Source organism: Prenolepis imparis, unplaced genomic scaffold (assembly GCF_030444845.1).
Source record: "Prenolepis imparis isolate NDT839.2.m4 unplaced genomic scaffold, iyPreImpa1.0 SCAF_14, whole genome shotgun sequence".
NCBI lineage: Eukaryota > Metazoa > Arthropoda > Insecta > Hymenoptera > Formicidae > Prenolepis > Prenolepis imparis.
In genome coordinates, this window is record NW_028141172.1 from 8,112,871 (window position 1) to 8,129,228 (window position 16,358).

The 16,358-nt window shown below is 31.3% G+C and overlaps 2 protein-coding genes across 2 annotated transcripts in view; both read right to left on the reverse strand.

The window, feature by feature from the left end:
• Positions 1–1,981: 1,981 nt before the first annotated feature.
• Positions 1,982–16,358, reverse strand: part of LOC145945496 (fatty-acid amide hydrolase 2) — a 29,021-nt gene continuing 14,644 nt past the window's right edge. The window contains exon 10 of the mRNA XM_083054555.1: positions 1,982–6,453. Coding sequence (XP_082910681.1) covers positions 6,364–6,453 — 90 coding nt within the window. The 3' untranslated portion in view covers positions 1,982–6,363. The remainder of the gene's footprint in view (positions 6,454–16,358) is intronic.
• Positions 3,339–4,339, reverse strand: LOC145945622 (uncharacterized). The gene is made up of 2 exons (XM_083054678.1): positions 3,441–4,339; positions 3,339–3,354 (listed from the first exon to the last, which is right to left on the reverse strand). The coding sequence occupies exons 1-2, from the start codon at positions 4,337–4,339 to the stop codon at positions 3,339–3,341; spliced, it is 915 nt and encodes a 304-aa protein (XP_082910804.1).

Sequence of the window (16,358 nt, forward strand, 5' to 3'; positions counted from 1 at the left end):
TTACTTCAAAAGGAAGGATCAAATATTGCTAATTTTCCTGAGATTGAACAAGAAATAGAGGAAACACAAGAAATACAAGAAACAAACAACGAAGAACAGATTGAAGAAGATACATCGATAGGTATACGACAATATGAACAATTAAATACAGAACAAAAAGAAATTGTTGATTCTATTTTAATAGCAACAACAAGTAACAATAATGATAACTGTTTTTACATTGATGGTCCAGGTGGATCTGGTAAAACTTTCATTTATACAACCTTGTATTATCTACTTAAAAGTAGAGGAAAAATAATTAATACGATGGCATTTACCGGTATTGCTGCAACATTACTTCCAAATGGGAGAACGATACACAAAGTTTTTGGATTACCTGTACCTCTTTTCGCCGATTCTACATCAAACATTAAAGTTCAATCTAAAGAGGCTGAAAATTTAAAACTCGCAGATGTTTTCATTATAGACGAAGCTCCTATGGCACCACGCTATGTATTAGAAATAATGGATCGAACATTACGTGATATAATGCAAAATGATTTATATTTTGGTGGTAAAATCGTTCTTCTTGGTGGAGATTTTAGACAATTATTACCTGTAAAAGAAAAAGCTACGCGTTGTGAAATTATAAATTTATCGATAAAATTTAGTATTCTATGGAAACAATTTAAAATATTTTCATTGACACAAAATATGAGAACTTTACAGGAAAAAGAATTTGCACAATTTTTATTAAATTTAGGTAATGGTTCTTTAAATGATCACTCAGATAATATTCATATTCCAGAAAAATGTATAGCAAACGTAAATTCAGATATAGTTAAAGACATGTACGAAGATATTATAAAACATAAACAATATAAAACTATGGCTAATTACGTTATATTATCTGCAAGGAATGTCGATGTTGAGGAAATAAACGAAAAAGTAATAAATTTGTTGGATGAAACGACAGAGAGAGTTTATACAAGTATAGATACTCTTGAAACGACTGGAGATAATCAAGATATATATGAAACAATTCCGATAGAATATCTCAACTCTTTAAACCCAACGTGTCTTCCACCTTATGAATTACGCTTAAGAAAATATACTATTATCATGCTTATGAGAAATCTTAGTATCAGCGAAGGTTTATGCAATGGTACAAGATTATTAGTTTTAGATTTAGATAATAACTTATTACGCTGTGAAATTTTAACAGGTAATAAGATTGGAGAAATAGTTTTTTTTAAATCGTATCACTTTATATTGTGAAAATATATATCCATTTACTTTCAAAAGAAGACAATTTCCAGTGAAATTGGCATTTGCTATGACAATAAATAAATCACAGGGACAAACTTTCGACAAAATTGCAATAGATCTTCGAAAAGATATTTTCAGTCATGGACAACTGTATGTCGCATTTTCACGAGTTCGTTCCTGGGATTCATTGAAAATTTATTTAAATGATGATGTCTAAAAAAATAAAAAACTACGTTTATAAAGAAATACTTAATTAATAAAACATAACAAACGAATATAAGTGATATATAATTATGTTATAATGATGCAAAAAATAGATGACAAAGTAAATATAAATTTAAAAAATTATTGTTTAAAATGTATAATTTAATTAAAAATTAATAATTATCTTATCATATCATTTTAATTACATCTAGAATGAGTGATATATAATATTATTAATATTACTATTATTATTATTATTATTATTATTATTATTATTATTATTATTATTATTATTATTATTATTATCTATAAGTAATTATCGAAGAAGGCGCGCGCGTTAGCGCGCGCTGCGTGTTAGTCTAATAAAAAATTCGTGTCCAATTTTTCCAATGAAAGTCATCTATTGAAATCGGGCACGAAAAAAGGTAGCAAGCATACGTCATTTTGACGTTTAATGACGTCAGTTTGTTACTTGGGACTTTTGCACACACTAATTAAAAAAAAAATTAATTTTATAAATAAACATCAGTTTATTAATAAAAACCAGTTTTAATAAACCTTTATAACCAATTCTAACCTATCCCTATCCTTTTAAGATGTAAACGTCCAATTTAATCTATTGGACGTGTATACAGAACATTGAATGTGTAGATCTACGCAGAAACCTAATATAATAGAATACCAGCATACATGCAATGGATATCTACATAAATATCCACTGGATACTGTGTCTTATGGATATTAAAATCTTATTATGATGGAGATAAGGCTCTACTATATTCGAATGAAGGATTAAAGGAATAGGCTAATAAGAGCCGGTTCTTACGTCGAAAATAAGAACGCAAAATTTTTTATACTTAAAATAATAATTAGATACTTAAAAAGTCGCTAGTAAAATTTTAAAATAGGAACGAAGTAAAGTCGACCCAACTAGCCAAAATTATATTTATTTAAAAAACACACAACGTTTCGACCATATGGATGTGGTCCTTATCAAGTGTAATACTGAAACAATACAGTTTTAAATCATAAGTGTGAGACGGTTTGATATGTCAAAAGTTAGAGATTTTTTACATACTTCATTAGTAGAGGTGCAGCCAAATTAACGATAACGTCAACTTTTCCATAATATAGTTACAACATATTTAAATAAACATAACATAAATTCAATTTTGTCAAAACATTTGAAAGAGAGAAAAAGAGAAAACGATCCTATCGTTATGATGATTCGTCAAAAACTAAATATATAAAGCCAAAGATTATACGACCTTTATAATTTTATCATAAATGTTATTGAGATTCTCAGTGTCTTTATGTGGGTTAATTGTATTGCTAACTTTTTTGATAAAAAACATCTCTGCGATTTCTCTCTTTCTAACATGTTTTTCGCTGTGCAATATAACGGGTGATGTCCAATCAAAATCGTGTCCATATGTTAGTCTATGTTTACTTATAACAGAATGATTTGTCGCATGTAATTTTATATTGTTACAGTGTTCTTTTACACGAGTGCGCATATGTCTCGTTTGCCCGATATATGAGGCATTACAATTATTACAATTAATTTTGTATACAACATTAGTTCTATCATTGTTGGGCAATGAATCTTTGCCTCGTTTTATTAATGTGTCCAATTTATTGGCTATTTTATAGACGACATTAGCGCCGCATTTTTTAGCGAACGACCAATGCTCTCACTCACATCTTTGACATACGGCAACGAAATGTAAGGAGAAATTTTTGAACGCCCATCATACGCTTCAAATGTACTGTTATCATCAGTACGATTTTTTAGAAAACTAATTCTTCTATCTGTATGTTTTTTGATGATGCGCATTGGAAAACAATTATTCAGTAAAATTTCCTGCACTGTATCAATATTTTTACTATGGAATTTTTTGTCTGATAATAGAATAGCGTGATCTATGAGGTTGTAAATAGTATTGATTTTGTATTTCAACGGATGGTTAGAAAGAAAGTTTAAATACCTTCCAGACCATGTCGGTTTTTTATACCAATCAGTAATAAGTATATTATTGCTCCGTATGACGCTCGTATTCAAAAAATTAATCGAAGAGTTAATTTCAACTTCGTATGTGAATTTCAACCGTTGATGATAGTTGTTAAATGTCGATAGCATCTCATCAATTTTTTCACGTGGCAAAATGACAAAAATGTCATCAACGTATCTATAATAAACCGGTACGTCAAAATTAAGCAAACTCAAGCAATGCGTCTCTAAATCCTCCATAACAATGTCCGCCAAAATCGGTGATAGTGGGGAGCCCATTGGACTACCGAATATTTGTTCATAGAAATGTCCGTTAAAACTAAAACTAGTGGAATCCAAAATCAATTCTATTACATATAAAATTTGGGGTAAATTAAATTTCGTCTTTATCGCAATGTCGCTCCAACGTTTTTTAATGCCGTCTATAACTAATTCTTTGGGGATGTTTGTAAATAGAGAACTAACATCCAATGAGATCATTACATCATCCTCATTGATAGGCATGTCTTTGATAATTTTAGCAAATGACCACCCATCTTTAATATGGGACATTGGTTTTTTAATGGAGTTATATATTAAGTTGTGTATGTAACTCGAGACATTGTATAGCGGACTACCAAGTGACGATACAATAATTCTCAATGGGAAACCAGTCTTATGAATCTTGGGTAGTCCGTAACAACGTGGTAGGTTGCCATTAGTGCAATTCAGTTGTTTATAGGTGATTTCGTCTATTAAATCATTGCTACGCCAAGATTTTGTCAATGAGTTAATTTTGTTAGTTAACTGCTTTATAGGATCTTTCTTTAATTTTTTATACGTAGAGTGGTCACTTAACAAAAATTCCATTTTTTCCAAATAATCTTTTTTGTCCATGACGACTGTAGTCTGACCTTTATCAGCCCTCGTGACGAGAATATCTTCATTGTCACGTAAAAACGTTTTGCAATTTAAAAATTCTTTTTGAATATGTCTATCTAAATAATTAATATGTTTTCTTTCGTCAAGGAATCTTTGAAGCGTATTTGCTATAGAGAGCCGCGTTGTTTCTATGGAATCTGTAGGGATGTTTTTAAAGTTTGATTCAAAATTTTTAACAACCTCAAGTACATAACTTTTGCGGTCATGTTTCTGAGACTGATGAACAGGTAATGCAAAATTTTCACCTAAGCTTAAAAAGTCAGAAACAGTGTCAGGAATTTGTTTACTACTGATATTTAGCCATTTGGACTTGTCAATGTTATGAAAAGGGTTTAAGTTAAAGTTGTGTTTGATTTTTAAATTGTTAAATTTCTTAATTGCATTGTTTTTTGCCCTAAAATTAAATGCCGACATTTTTTGTCTATTGAATTGAAAGAAACTCGCAACAAATTCATGTGGCATATTATCAAAGTCTTTTTTCAATATTTTTAATCTTTGCTCGTAAGAAGTTTAAGTTAATGTTTAAATCTTGAATCTCTAAATTTAACAATCTAAACTGATTTTTAATAATAGTGTTGTCAAACTTACGACTAACGCTGTTACTATGGAAAAAAATGTTAGTTTTTAAATTCTTGATGTGTGACGGGATTAAATCGTATCGTCTACAGCGTAGTAAGAAAATTAATTGCTGGTTAGAAGTGTAAATCCTCTTCTTGCAATTTATCCATGATTTAAGTATTGTTTCAGTATTACACTTGATAAGGACCACATCCATATGGTCGAAACGTTGTGTGTTTTTTAAATAAATATAATTTTGGCTAGTTGGGTCGACTTTACTTCGTTCCTATTTTTTATACTTATTCTTTATTTCTTTAGAACGTTTCAGTCCTTTCTTTGGACCATCTTCTGCTTAACGTGTGATACAATATGATGTATAATATCAGTATTATATATTCAGTATTATATTATACATCATATTGTATCACACGTTAAGCTAAAGATGGTCCAAAGAAAGGACCGAAACGTTCTAAAGAAATAAAGAATAAGTATAAAAAAGTTTGCGTTCTTATTTCCGACGTATCGGCTCTTATTAGCTTATTCTTTTAATCCTTCATTAAAATCTTATATTGCGGATATTTGGATATCAGTATGTCTAATGGCTGTTTCCTGCATATTCATGGATCTCATATCCATCGAGAATATATCTAATACAAATTAATTTAATACAATTTATGTTCTGTATGGGTATTTACATATATAGAATATGTATATGTATATTGCATTATGTATATTGCATGTAAATGTATAAACCAATTAATAAATGTAAAAAAACTATCTTAAATAATGGAAATTTACGGAAAAACTATTTAACGACTATCAAATATTGTTCATATTAATTTTGATTTTCTTTTTATATTTTAATATGTTGCAATTTTTTATTTTGAAGTATATTATCAGATACTTTAAGGTCAGATTATTTCAACTTTTTCCTATGCTATGCGATATAATTTTTGAATGTTATTATATAATACAACTACCTGCAACTACCTTTAAAAAACCCTTGATTCCCCACTTACTGACGTAATATTTCAATTATGACATTAAAAGCTAAACATTATACATATAGAAATTTTATCATAAAAAATATTTAATTATATATAACGAAAACTATTATGTACGAGCGCGGATTACAACAAAGTTACTGTGAATCAGGATCTTCACCTTTACAATATATGTACAGATCAAGATTATCAACAAAATATTTCCTTTTGTAAACAATTATCGAATTATCGAATTTTCTAGAACTCTTTAGAACTATATTCTTTAAAATAGTTTCTATTGTATTTGTATTGTATTTGTATTGTATTTTCCAAGAAAAAATAAATTTTAATGATTTCTTGCTTCTAACATCAAAATATTTTGATTGCACTAACAAAACAGATGCCTTAATGAAAAAACACGAATATTTTGTATACAATTTACGATGGTGGAACCCATCCACCAAACGTTGCTTCAAGTTCTTTGGCCACCGCAAAGCATAGATGATCATTATAAGGAGCTGCTACTACCTTCAATTAAAAAGAGAAACATTATATGAATTTTCCAGATTTAAAAAACTTTGTAATGTAATATATTATATGTACAATAAAGTGTATCCGTGAATAATGACTAAAAAATGACTAAAAAGCAAAGAAAAATTTTTAAACAAAAATAAGCTTTATAATAATACGCAAAATAAAATATGTAATGTCACCCATCACTGATGACAGTTAATAATTACTGATTAAATATTTGACTTAATTGTGTGTGGTCCATTTTAGTAAAATACGTACATATATGTATATAAATTATACACACAATCTGACACAATAAAGTTCACGAACTCCCTGGGGTGTGTTCAGATTCCCAACCCAACGACTGGGGTTAAATTGTTTAGAATTTCGACTCTAACCCGATCAGTTTATACACCGAGTAAGGTTGTGGCTCTGAACGGTTTAAGTTACTTTTTGTGTTAGATAAAGTGGTGGGAGATAAACAAAAATGAATAGTCGAAGAAATACTATTTTTTACGGTTATTTATGCGAGTGAACAACTGTTCAGATTATTGTTCAGTGAGACGCTGCAAAGTAGTAACAAGGAGGAAGAATTAATTAATTAAATTAATTAATAATTATATTTTATTAATTATATTATTATATATTTTTTTATTAATTAATTAATTAGAAGTAGTGGCGAGTCGGGTCCGTTTCTACATTTATCTCAGTGATCTCACAATCAGTCACGTTTCGGCTTGAATGTATCATTTTCAAGCTTGCCGCCAAAATACGCTGAGTAACTCTTTTGATCGGCAAAAAATGGCAGATTGAGAATTTGACTCTAGAGTTAACTTGATTACTTCAACCCACCAATCTGAACGCAGTTTATCGAGTCAAAAAATATTTACTCGGATGCTATCTGAACGGACTCGGATAAATATTTTTACTCGGAGTAAGGAATCTGAACACACCCCCGCAGTACTATCGCTTCGTATTTTATTGCTGAACAAAACACTTTATATATATACTGAAAGAGAACTCTGACGTTTCAATCTGAATGAAATAGCGACATAGATCTCACCCCTTCAATACAATATGTTCAATTCGAAAGTTTATCTTAAGGCTCCTGGATCCTCGCCGCAGCCATGTTAGATTGTTACGTCAGAGGTGAGAAAGCGTACGCTGAAAATTCTTAGACGCCATTTTTAAATGAAAAGATATTTCGACGAAACACTACTTCAGATGGCTTTTAGCACACTTTTAAAATACCTCGAAAATTATTCTTTTCCCTTGACAGTCGATCAACAACCGTAAAATGAATGTGATATCAAATTTTGTCATGCGAAATAACTGCGTATGTGCAAAGACCAGACGGACTGGGCCTCATATTACAGTTATTTTACAGCTGTTGATTGATTATAAAGGGAAAAGAATGATTTTCGAGGTATTTTAAGAGTGTGCTAAAGCCATCTAAAGTGCTGTTTCAAAATAATATCTTTTTATTTCGAAATGACACCTAAATTTTTAGCGTGTTTTTTCGTCTCTGACATCACAATTCTAACATGGTCGGTGAGGAGCAAAGAGCCAAATGTTTTACAAAAAAATATATAAGATGTCCCAAAAGTCCCGAGGTGATCAAATATCTAGCAAAATAAAGCATTTTATAGAAAAATGAGACAAAAGTTGTAGGATTTAAAAAGTTCTATTTCATTCTCTATTAGCCTTAGTTTCTATTAATCTTAGTTATTAGCTATTAATTTTCGATAATTTTACTTTAATATTTTTATGTATAGAATCAATTGGTGTAAAGAAAACGCAGTTATTTTTTAAGAAAAAAAATAAACAATTGCAACATGCATTTCTACATACTTTTTCTTAAAAACAACTATTACGAGATATTTTGTATTTTATCAAAATATATCAGATTAAGATATCTTGTAAATCGTTTAATTTTTAGCTATTTTATCTTTGTAAAATTTTCAAGAAATTTATATTTACATAAAACAATTAAAGTTCCATTTATAAAAATCGAGTTGACCTTAAAATAACTTTGAAAACCGCCACTTAAGGTCAAACTGATAAGACTAATAAATAGATCTTTTTAAACCCTAAAACTTTTGTCTCATTTTTTTATAAAATACTTTATTCTCGAGATATTTGGTCGTTCCGGGACTTTTGAGACACTGTCTATATACAGGGTGTCCGGTAATAGTCGCATCAACCGTCGTGTGCAGGTAGAGCTAGTTAAACCGAGTAGAAAAGTCCTCTACCATTTTGCGATATTCTCAATAATAAGAGAGATATTAATTAATAAAGATCGGCCAATTCGCGTAACGACGGCGAGAAGAGACAGCCCAGTTTTATGTCGTTACTAAGCATGCGGCGAAAAGAAACAGTATAATGTTACACGGTTGCTAAGCGTGCGATGAAGCGGGAAGGAGCGCTTTACAAAAGACAGTAACTCCATACGAGTAGCGCTAACTCTGGACCCCCGAGTGGGCTGTCTCTTCTCGCCGCACGCTTATCATTGCGCGAATTGGCTGATTTTCTTTAATTTATTTCTCTCTTATTATTGAGAATATCGCAAAATGGTAGAGGACTTTTTTACTCGGTTTAACTAGCTCTACCTGCACACGACGGTTGATGCGACTATTACCGGACACCCTGTATATATATGCGAAATGAAAATGAAAGAACTATATATATTTCCAGTATATATAAAATTCTATAAAATTCTATAAAATTCTATAAAAAAGTATTGTGCTGTGTGAATCTAACTTTCGTCTTCTTTAAAATAATCTTATAAGAATTATTATATAAGAGCTAGGTGTCCCATTTTAAGAAATATGTTTAATTATATAAAAAACGCGTTTTAGAAAATAATAATATTTCCAACAAAAGCTGTTTAGTTTTCCAGGAAAAAAAGTTGATAATCTTAAATTTTAACTAAAGATCATTTTTCAAGGTCATTTGAAAGTCAATCTAGTTTTTGAAATTGAAATCATCATAATTTTAAATTATAAATCGTAATAAATTATAATTCATAATTATAAATCGATTCTTCACAATATTTGGCATAAAAAGATATAAAGATAGACTGGTAAAAAAGTAAATAATTTACGGAATATTTTATATTTTAATTTGACATTATTTCACATACATACTGTTATACATACTGAATGTATGTAACATGTATTGTTGCAAAAAAATTACATACTTTTTCTTAAAATCAACTATGTGTATTTTCTTTTTCTTTATACTAATTACTAATTGATTCTTCTCATTATTTTGTGCATAAAAGTATTGAAATAACGTATTCGAAAAATGAATATTTTATAAGATATTTTATAGTTTATGTAAAATTATGTCGTATTAAGTACAAATATATCTTGTTAACATTTTCTGGTCTCATGCATCCTTATAACTTTTTGTACTAAATATTACAAAAAATCGATTTATATAAAAAGAAATTATGGTGGTTCCATTAAAAAAAATTAAGTTGACCTTCAAATAATCTTGAAAAATGATCTTAATTAAAATTATAAATATATAATAAATCTAGATTATCAACTTCTTTTCCTCTCAAACCAAACAACTTTATTCAAAACATTGTTTTCTAAAACGCAATATTTTTTATATATTTAAACATTTTTTAAAAATAGAACATCCTGTGTATTTATGCCTGCGTTTCTTCTATTTTTTTAAACAATTCTGTAATACAGTTTGTGGAACAACTTTTAGAACTTTTAATGTATTATCTCAATTCTTAATATCATCAATGAAACGTCAAAATATATTTGTAAATCTTGATTGCACACATTACTAATGAGAAATTATTTTTGCATTAACAAATAAAGATTCCTTTAATAAAATAAAGTAAATAAAAAATTTAAATTCTAATAAAATAATAACAAATTTTAAATGAACTGATTTATCTTCACAAATAATTTTTTACCCTTTAAAAAATCAAGCAGCTTTTGTTGAAACATTTTTTCGAATAATGCCTTCAAAAATATTCGAGATAACTAAGGTAACTTATCTTATATACAGAAATATCGATAAAATAATTTTTTATTCGCATACTACGTAGAATCAATCATTACTGTTAATTGTTATACAATATGATAATTATTGTTAATTATTATGAAATCTTTAGTAAAAAAAAATAATAAAATGTTTACATGAATATCCAGAAATGCACAATTATGCCACTTTACCACATTCATGTATAATTAAGAATCTTCTCATTTATCGAATTTAAACTGCTCCAAATCAAAGAATATTGCTCAGACACAATTTTGTGACAAAAAAAGATGATTTCTTCGGATAAACTTCCGAAAAGCCCATACCTCCGATTTTTTTGAAACTACGTATACTTACGTATTTTGACGTGCTGATTACGAATATGATAGTGAAAATTGGCGCAACTTTCATTTTCATGGTGAAAACCATAAAAAATCGTCAAAAATTAACATTTTTTGGATTTATTTTATCAAATACTGGAAAATTCAAAAGTATGTATGTACAAACACAAGACCCAACCCATGTCCACAGTACTGCGTAGAAGTCCCAATATATGACCTCGCTTTGCGTGGAAAGTTGCAAACCGATGTGGAATCGTATATGGGTACGACAATAAGGAGCCAGGGGCTCCGCCGGGCGGGGCAGGGGCGGAGCCCCTCCCCCTGCACCCCCCCACTCAAAAACTAACCCAACCCAACCCATGTCCGCAGTACTGCGTAGAAGTCCCAATATATGGCTTCACTTTGCGTGGAAAGTTGCAAACCCATATGGAATCGTATATGTACTGCAAAGTACATGCTAGATGGGAGGACAGATATAAGATTTAGAGTCCATCGTTTTTCTCGAAAACTATCACTCGTACGGCAAAAATGAATATGACATAAAATGCATATTTCAAAGAAATCTACAACTTTTGTTTGAAACATTTTTTTAATTTTCCAATATTTGATAAAATAAATCCAAAAAACGTCAATTTTTGACGATTTTTTATAGTTTTCACCATGAAAATGAAAGTTGCGCCAATTTTTACTATCATATTCGTAATCAGCACGTCAAAATACGTAAGTATACGTAGTTTCAAAAAAATCGGAGGTATGGGCTTTTCGGAAGTACACCCATTTCTTCTAATATAGGTCACGATGCACGTTCTCTCGAACGGAGTATAAAGTATAAAGTGTTCGAGAATTATTATATTATAACTTTTTCTTATAACTTATTCTGAATGATAAAATACAGTTAAAAATCTTAGGATCATTCCAGAAAAAACGATAAATGTGGGGCGCACTTTAATCGATTTTGATACTTTTTTTAGTTATACTTCTACTTGTATAAAAGAGATTAACACCTTCGTCCAGATAATGTATAGTTTTCATATAATAAGACTAGATTACAACCAAAAATTATTTTAAACCAGATAAAGTGTTTCTTATTAAATTTTTGGATGCTGAAAACGATGCCGCAAACCAAAACTAGCACGTTAGATTTCCAAAATAATTGAGATTTAATGTGATTTAAAAAAAATGTTTTTTATTTTTTATATATCGCTAATAAATTAATCAACAGGGTAGTTAAATTAATCGACCACACTAGCCAATGAATTTGTCTAAGCTATGACTTTATCGACCATATGGTTGTGGTCTTTATAAAGTACAACTTGAAAATTATTAATTACAAATTTTTTCTTAAGTGAGAAAAATATTGGTCCGAAAGTCGCTGAATCGGGAATCGAACCCGAGTCTTTCGGTTTCCGGGCGACTGCTCTTACCTCTAAGCTATTCAGACCCCTCGAAACAATACTTCTCTCTTTTTGCTTTTATATAGTTGTTTGTAAATAATGCCTTGTATATCCGCCGGCGTATACTAAACAGTTGGAAAATCATCTATACGGGTAGGCTCCATGATTAGGTCCAGGAGCAAATTTAAATGTTTTTTATTTTTTATATATCGCTAGTAAATTAATCAACAGGGTAGTTAAATTAATCGACCACACTAGCCAATGAATTTGTCTAAGCTATGACAGTAAACAGACTTTTCAGATAACATTAACTTTTTCCATAAAAAAATTGCAAATATCGCAAAAAAAGATATTTTTTGCATATTAAACCTCAATTATTTCGAAAACCTGGCATATAGGTGAAAATTGGCTTGCGACATTGTTTTCAGCATCCAAAAATCTATAAGAAACATCTTGTCTGGTTTAAAATAATTTTAAAAAAATATTTTTTTATAAACTAGCGTAATTCTTTAAATTCCGGTTTTGTCGCGTAAACAAAGTACCATTTAAAAATTGATAGCGACTTTGTTTATATAATAGTTATATAGAATCGGTGCAACCATAAATTGAAAGAGGAAATCTCAAGCTTTCTTCCAATCACAGCGAGATTAAATGAAATTATATTAAAATAATTCAAAAAAGTTATTAAAAATGTGTTTTAGGCTACGGGATCTCCTACCTTTAGAAGTTTAGAATAATCAGTTCCAACTTTCCTACCTTCCCTCTATATTAAAAAAATGACAGTCCAATTTCGCATAAATGTGAAAGATTGCCATATTAAATATCAATTTTGGTCATGTAGGGGAGGTTGAGCCTTAATGGGAGTTTAGCTTTAGAGGCACAGAGTTGAGCCTTAATGGGATTTTAGAGACTATTTTTCTAAAGATAATCCCTAAATTCCCTAATTCCCTTTGCAAAAAAAACAAAGAAAATCAACAAAATCAATAAGCTTAAAAATCAAAGAAAAATACAATGAAATAATTGGAGTTTGACAAAAAATGGAAGTTGCTTCTAGTTCACGCATAACAATGGAATCTGTATTAGACCTAGATGATAGAACATTATAGAAAGAATAAAGCTCAATATGAAAAATACTTCCAGTTACGACGAGAAAATTCAACTGCTCTTAAAGTTGAAGCATCCCAAATACAAAGAAGCAATTAAAGGACTGCAATATGTTCATCTACGTTAGGAAAGTGCGCGAGTTCGAAGAAAAGGGAATACTTCCCAAAATGCTGGAAACGAGAGGCAGACGTAGTGATCAAGAAATCGAATTGATCATCTTTGAATTTTACCAAAGACAAGACGTAAGTCGAGAATATCCCAGTACACTGATCTCTATATTAACTGGATAGACTATATGATCTTCAGCGCCTCGGAATGTTCAATTAGGTACTAAACACTGTGTTCTGTTGGTAATAATGGTGAATAGTGAGTGATTTGACAGTTGGATATTTATCCTGTCTTATAACCAATAAGTAATTTTTTGTGTCTCGTTATCGTTGTTTAAAAAATTATTATATATATTATTTATATTAGATTAATATTATATAAAATTTTATTATATACAAAATCATATTTTATACTTAAAATGTAATTTCATACTTAGGAGAATATTTAATTATTAATTTTATTAATTTTATTCTAATTTAATTAGTATTATTCATTAATTTAACTAATTAATATAATTAAATATAAATTTGAGTTAATAAATTATTTGCTTGCTGCAAAATAATTGTTTATATGATTTTATATTTGAACTTGACTACAAATTAAAAATTCTCTGTTTTATTTCATTTTTTTGTTTATGGAATTGAAAATAATAATTTAATTTTCAGACTGCACTCGGTTAAATAACCCCTCTAATTTATCTTTATCGACAGCGCAGTGTCATGACAGTATTTAGTACCTTATTGAACATTCCGAGGCGCTGAGTGAGCTTTCAATTCAGAGTGCTTTAATAGGATATAGTCTATCCAGTTAGTATAGAGATCAGTGTCCCGGTATGAAGGATGTAAAATCAGTGAAATTGTATACGAGAAGACGTATTCATCAACAGAAAAGGCTATTACTAGACTTCAGAAATGTTTACACCATGTTTAAATCTGAATTTCCTCAATTAAAGATTGGTTTTTTTTCAAACTCGCTTCCTTAAAGCCTGAATGGTGTGATTGGAGGCATCAGGCACTCATACAGGTTGCATTAGTCATCAAAATGTCCATCAAAAAGCCAATGATACGTAAGTGTCGCACAAACTTGATCACTTAAGGAATTCTTGGACAAGTTAGTATGTACTACAAATAACGAAAGATGTATGTTGGAAAGATGCGAGAATTGTCTTCAAATTAAAAATATAAAAGATTCTTCATCTACCTTAGATCTTATAAAAACCCAAACAGAGATTTAGACTTAACAGTAAATAAAAGGCATACCATAATTAAGTTAACGACTTTTGTTCAGATAAAGGGATAATTTATTTATTCATCTTTTAATGATCTACTGTGTTTACAAGTCTATTTCATTGGGCAAGCTCACAAGCAATTATTTAAAATCGTTAAAAGATAGTTTATCGGGGTGACATGTGGCCTCGTGTGGAAGTGGACTGACAGGCAAAAGGTCCTAATCCGGTTCGATCCTAAACACCCCACATGCCTTTTGGCAACAGGAGGTTTTTGGATAAAGGATTGTGGAAAGAAGAAAGGCGGTTAAGGCTCCTGGATCCTCATTTAAAAATGGCATCTAAGAATTTTTAGCATGTGTTTTCTTGCTTCTGACATCACAATTCCAACATGATCGGTGAACAGTCACGAGCCTTAAGAGGAAGAAAGGAAGATGAAGGAGGCAGGGATAAATAAAAAAGAAAGAAGAAAAGGCGAAGAAAAAGGTACGAGAGGAGAGAAGAGGAAGAAGGAAAAGAAGAGACGATTAGGGGGAAAATGTAGCTGTAGAAGAAGAGGAGAAGGAAAGGAAAGAGAAGGATTATAATTATAAGATCTTTTAGACCAGGTTGAAAGAAATGAAGTAACAAAGTTTTCAGATATTGTAAAGGTTCGGAAACGCTCCTATCAAAAACGCCTTATAAACCTCTAGGGGACACAATAAACAGTTATTAAAAGATAGTTTTGTAAGAACTTTCAATGTTCCCGCCTCTCGAGTCGGCAACGAGCAATAGACGAGCGCCACGAAATCTCTTTTCTATCATTCTATCATTCTATCACTCACGGAGTATTAAAAATCGCGTTAGGAACGGACGCAACACCAGCAGCTCCCGCTGAAGGAGCGAGCGAGGCTACGCACACCGCATACACAAAGAGCCTTGCGGCCTGGGAAAAGGCCGACGCGATGGCACAGAAGATAATTGTGACAACCATAGCGGATCAGCCAACACTTAATCAACTGCGGGACGGCAGCGGAAATGTGGCTGAAACTCACCTCGATCTACGAGCAAAAGTCAGAAGCGAGCGTGCACATGTTGCAGCAGAACTGGTACAACGCAACTAAGAAAGGTTCAGATGACATCGCAACACACATTGCCAAGCTGGAGGATATCGCACACAGACTGAAGCTAATGGGTGAGCAAATCGCAGACTCAATGATTATTACTAAAGTTCTCATGACCTTATCCGCAAGCTATAGACACTTCGTCAGCGCATGGAAGTCAGCGCCAGCGGGAGAGCGCACACTGGAAAACCTGAAAGCTAGGCTCATGACAGAGGAATCGAGAAATACGTCGCAAGAGGGCAAAAATGGAAACGCTCTCTCATCCAATGCACAGCGTGGAAAGTCGAAGCGAGGCAGCGGCAGAGGCAATACGTCAAGAGCATAACGAAGCCAGGAAAGTGCTATGTATGCGGAGAAGCTGGACATTGGGCCAGAGAGTGCTCGCAGCGAAAAGGAGATGACAATCGAGAAGGACCCAAAGGAGGCAACAGCGCCCCAGTTAAAAAGCTGCACGGCGAGGGACTAGTGAGCGAGGCTCTTACATCAGAATCCTCACAACAGGTTAGTGACGCAGGCTGGTTTCTTGACTCCGGAACCAGCGATCACATGTCTAACCGAGTAGACTGGTATGCTACGTATGAGGCTTTCGACACGTCAACACCGGTGCGTATCGGCGATGGAGGCTGCATCGAAGCCCGTG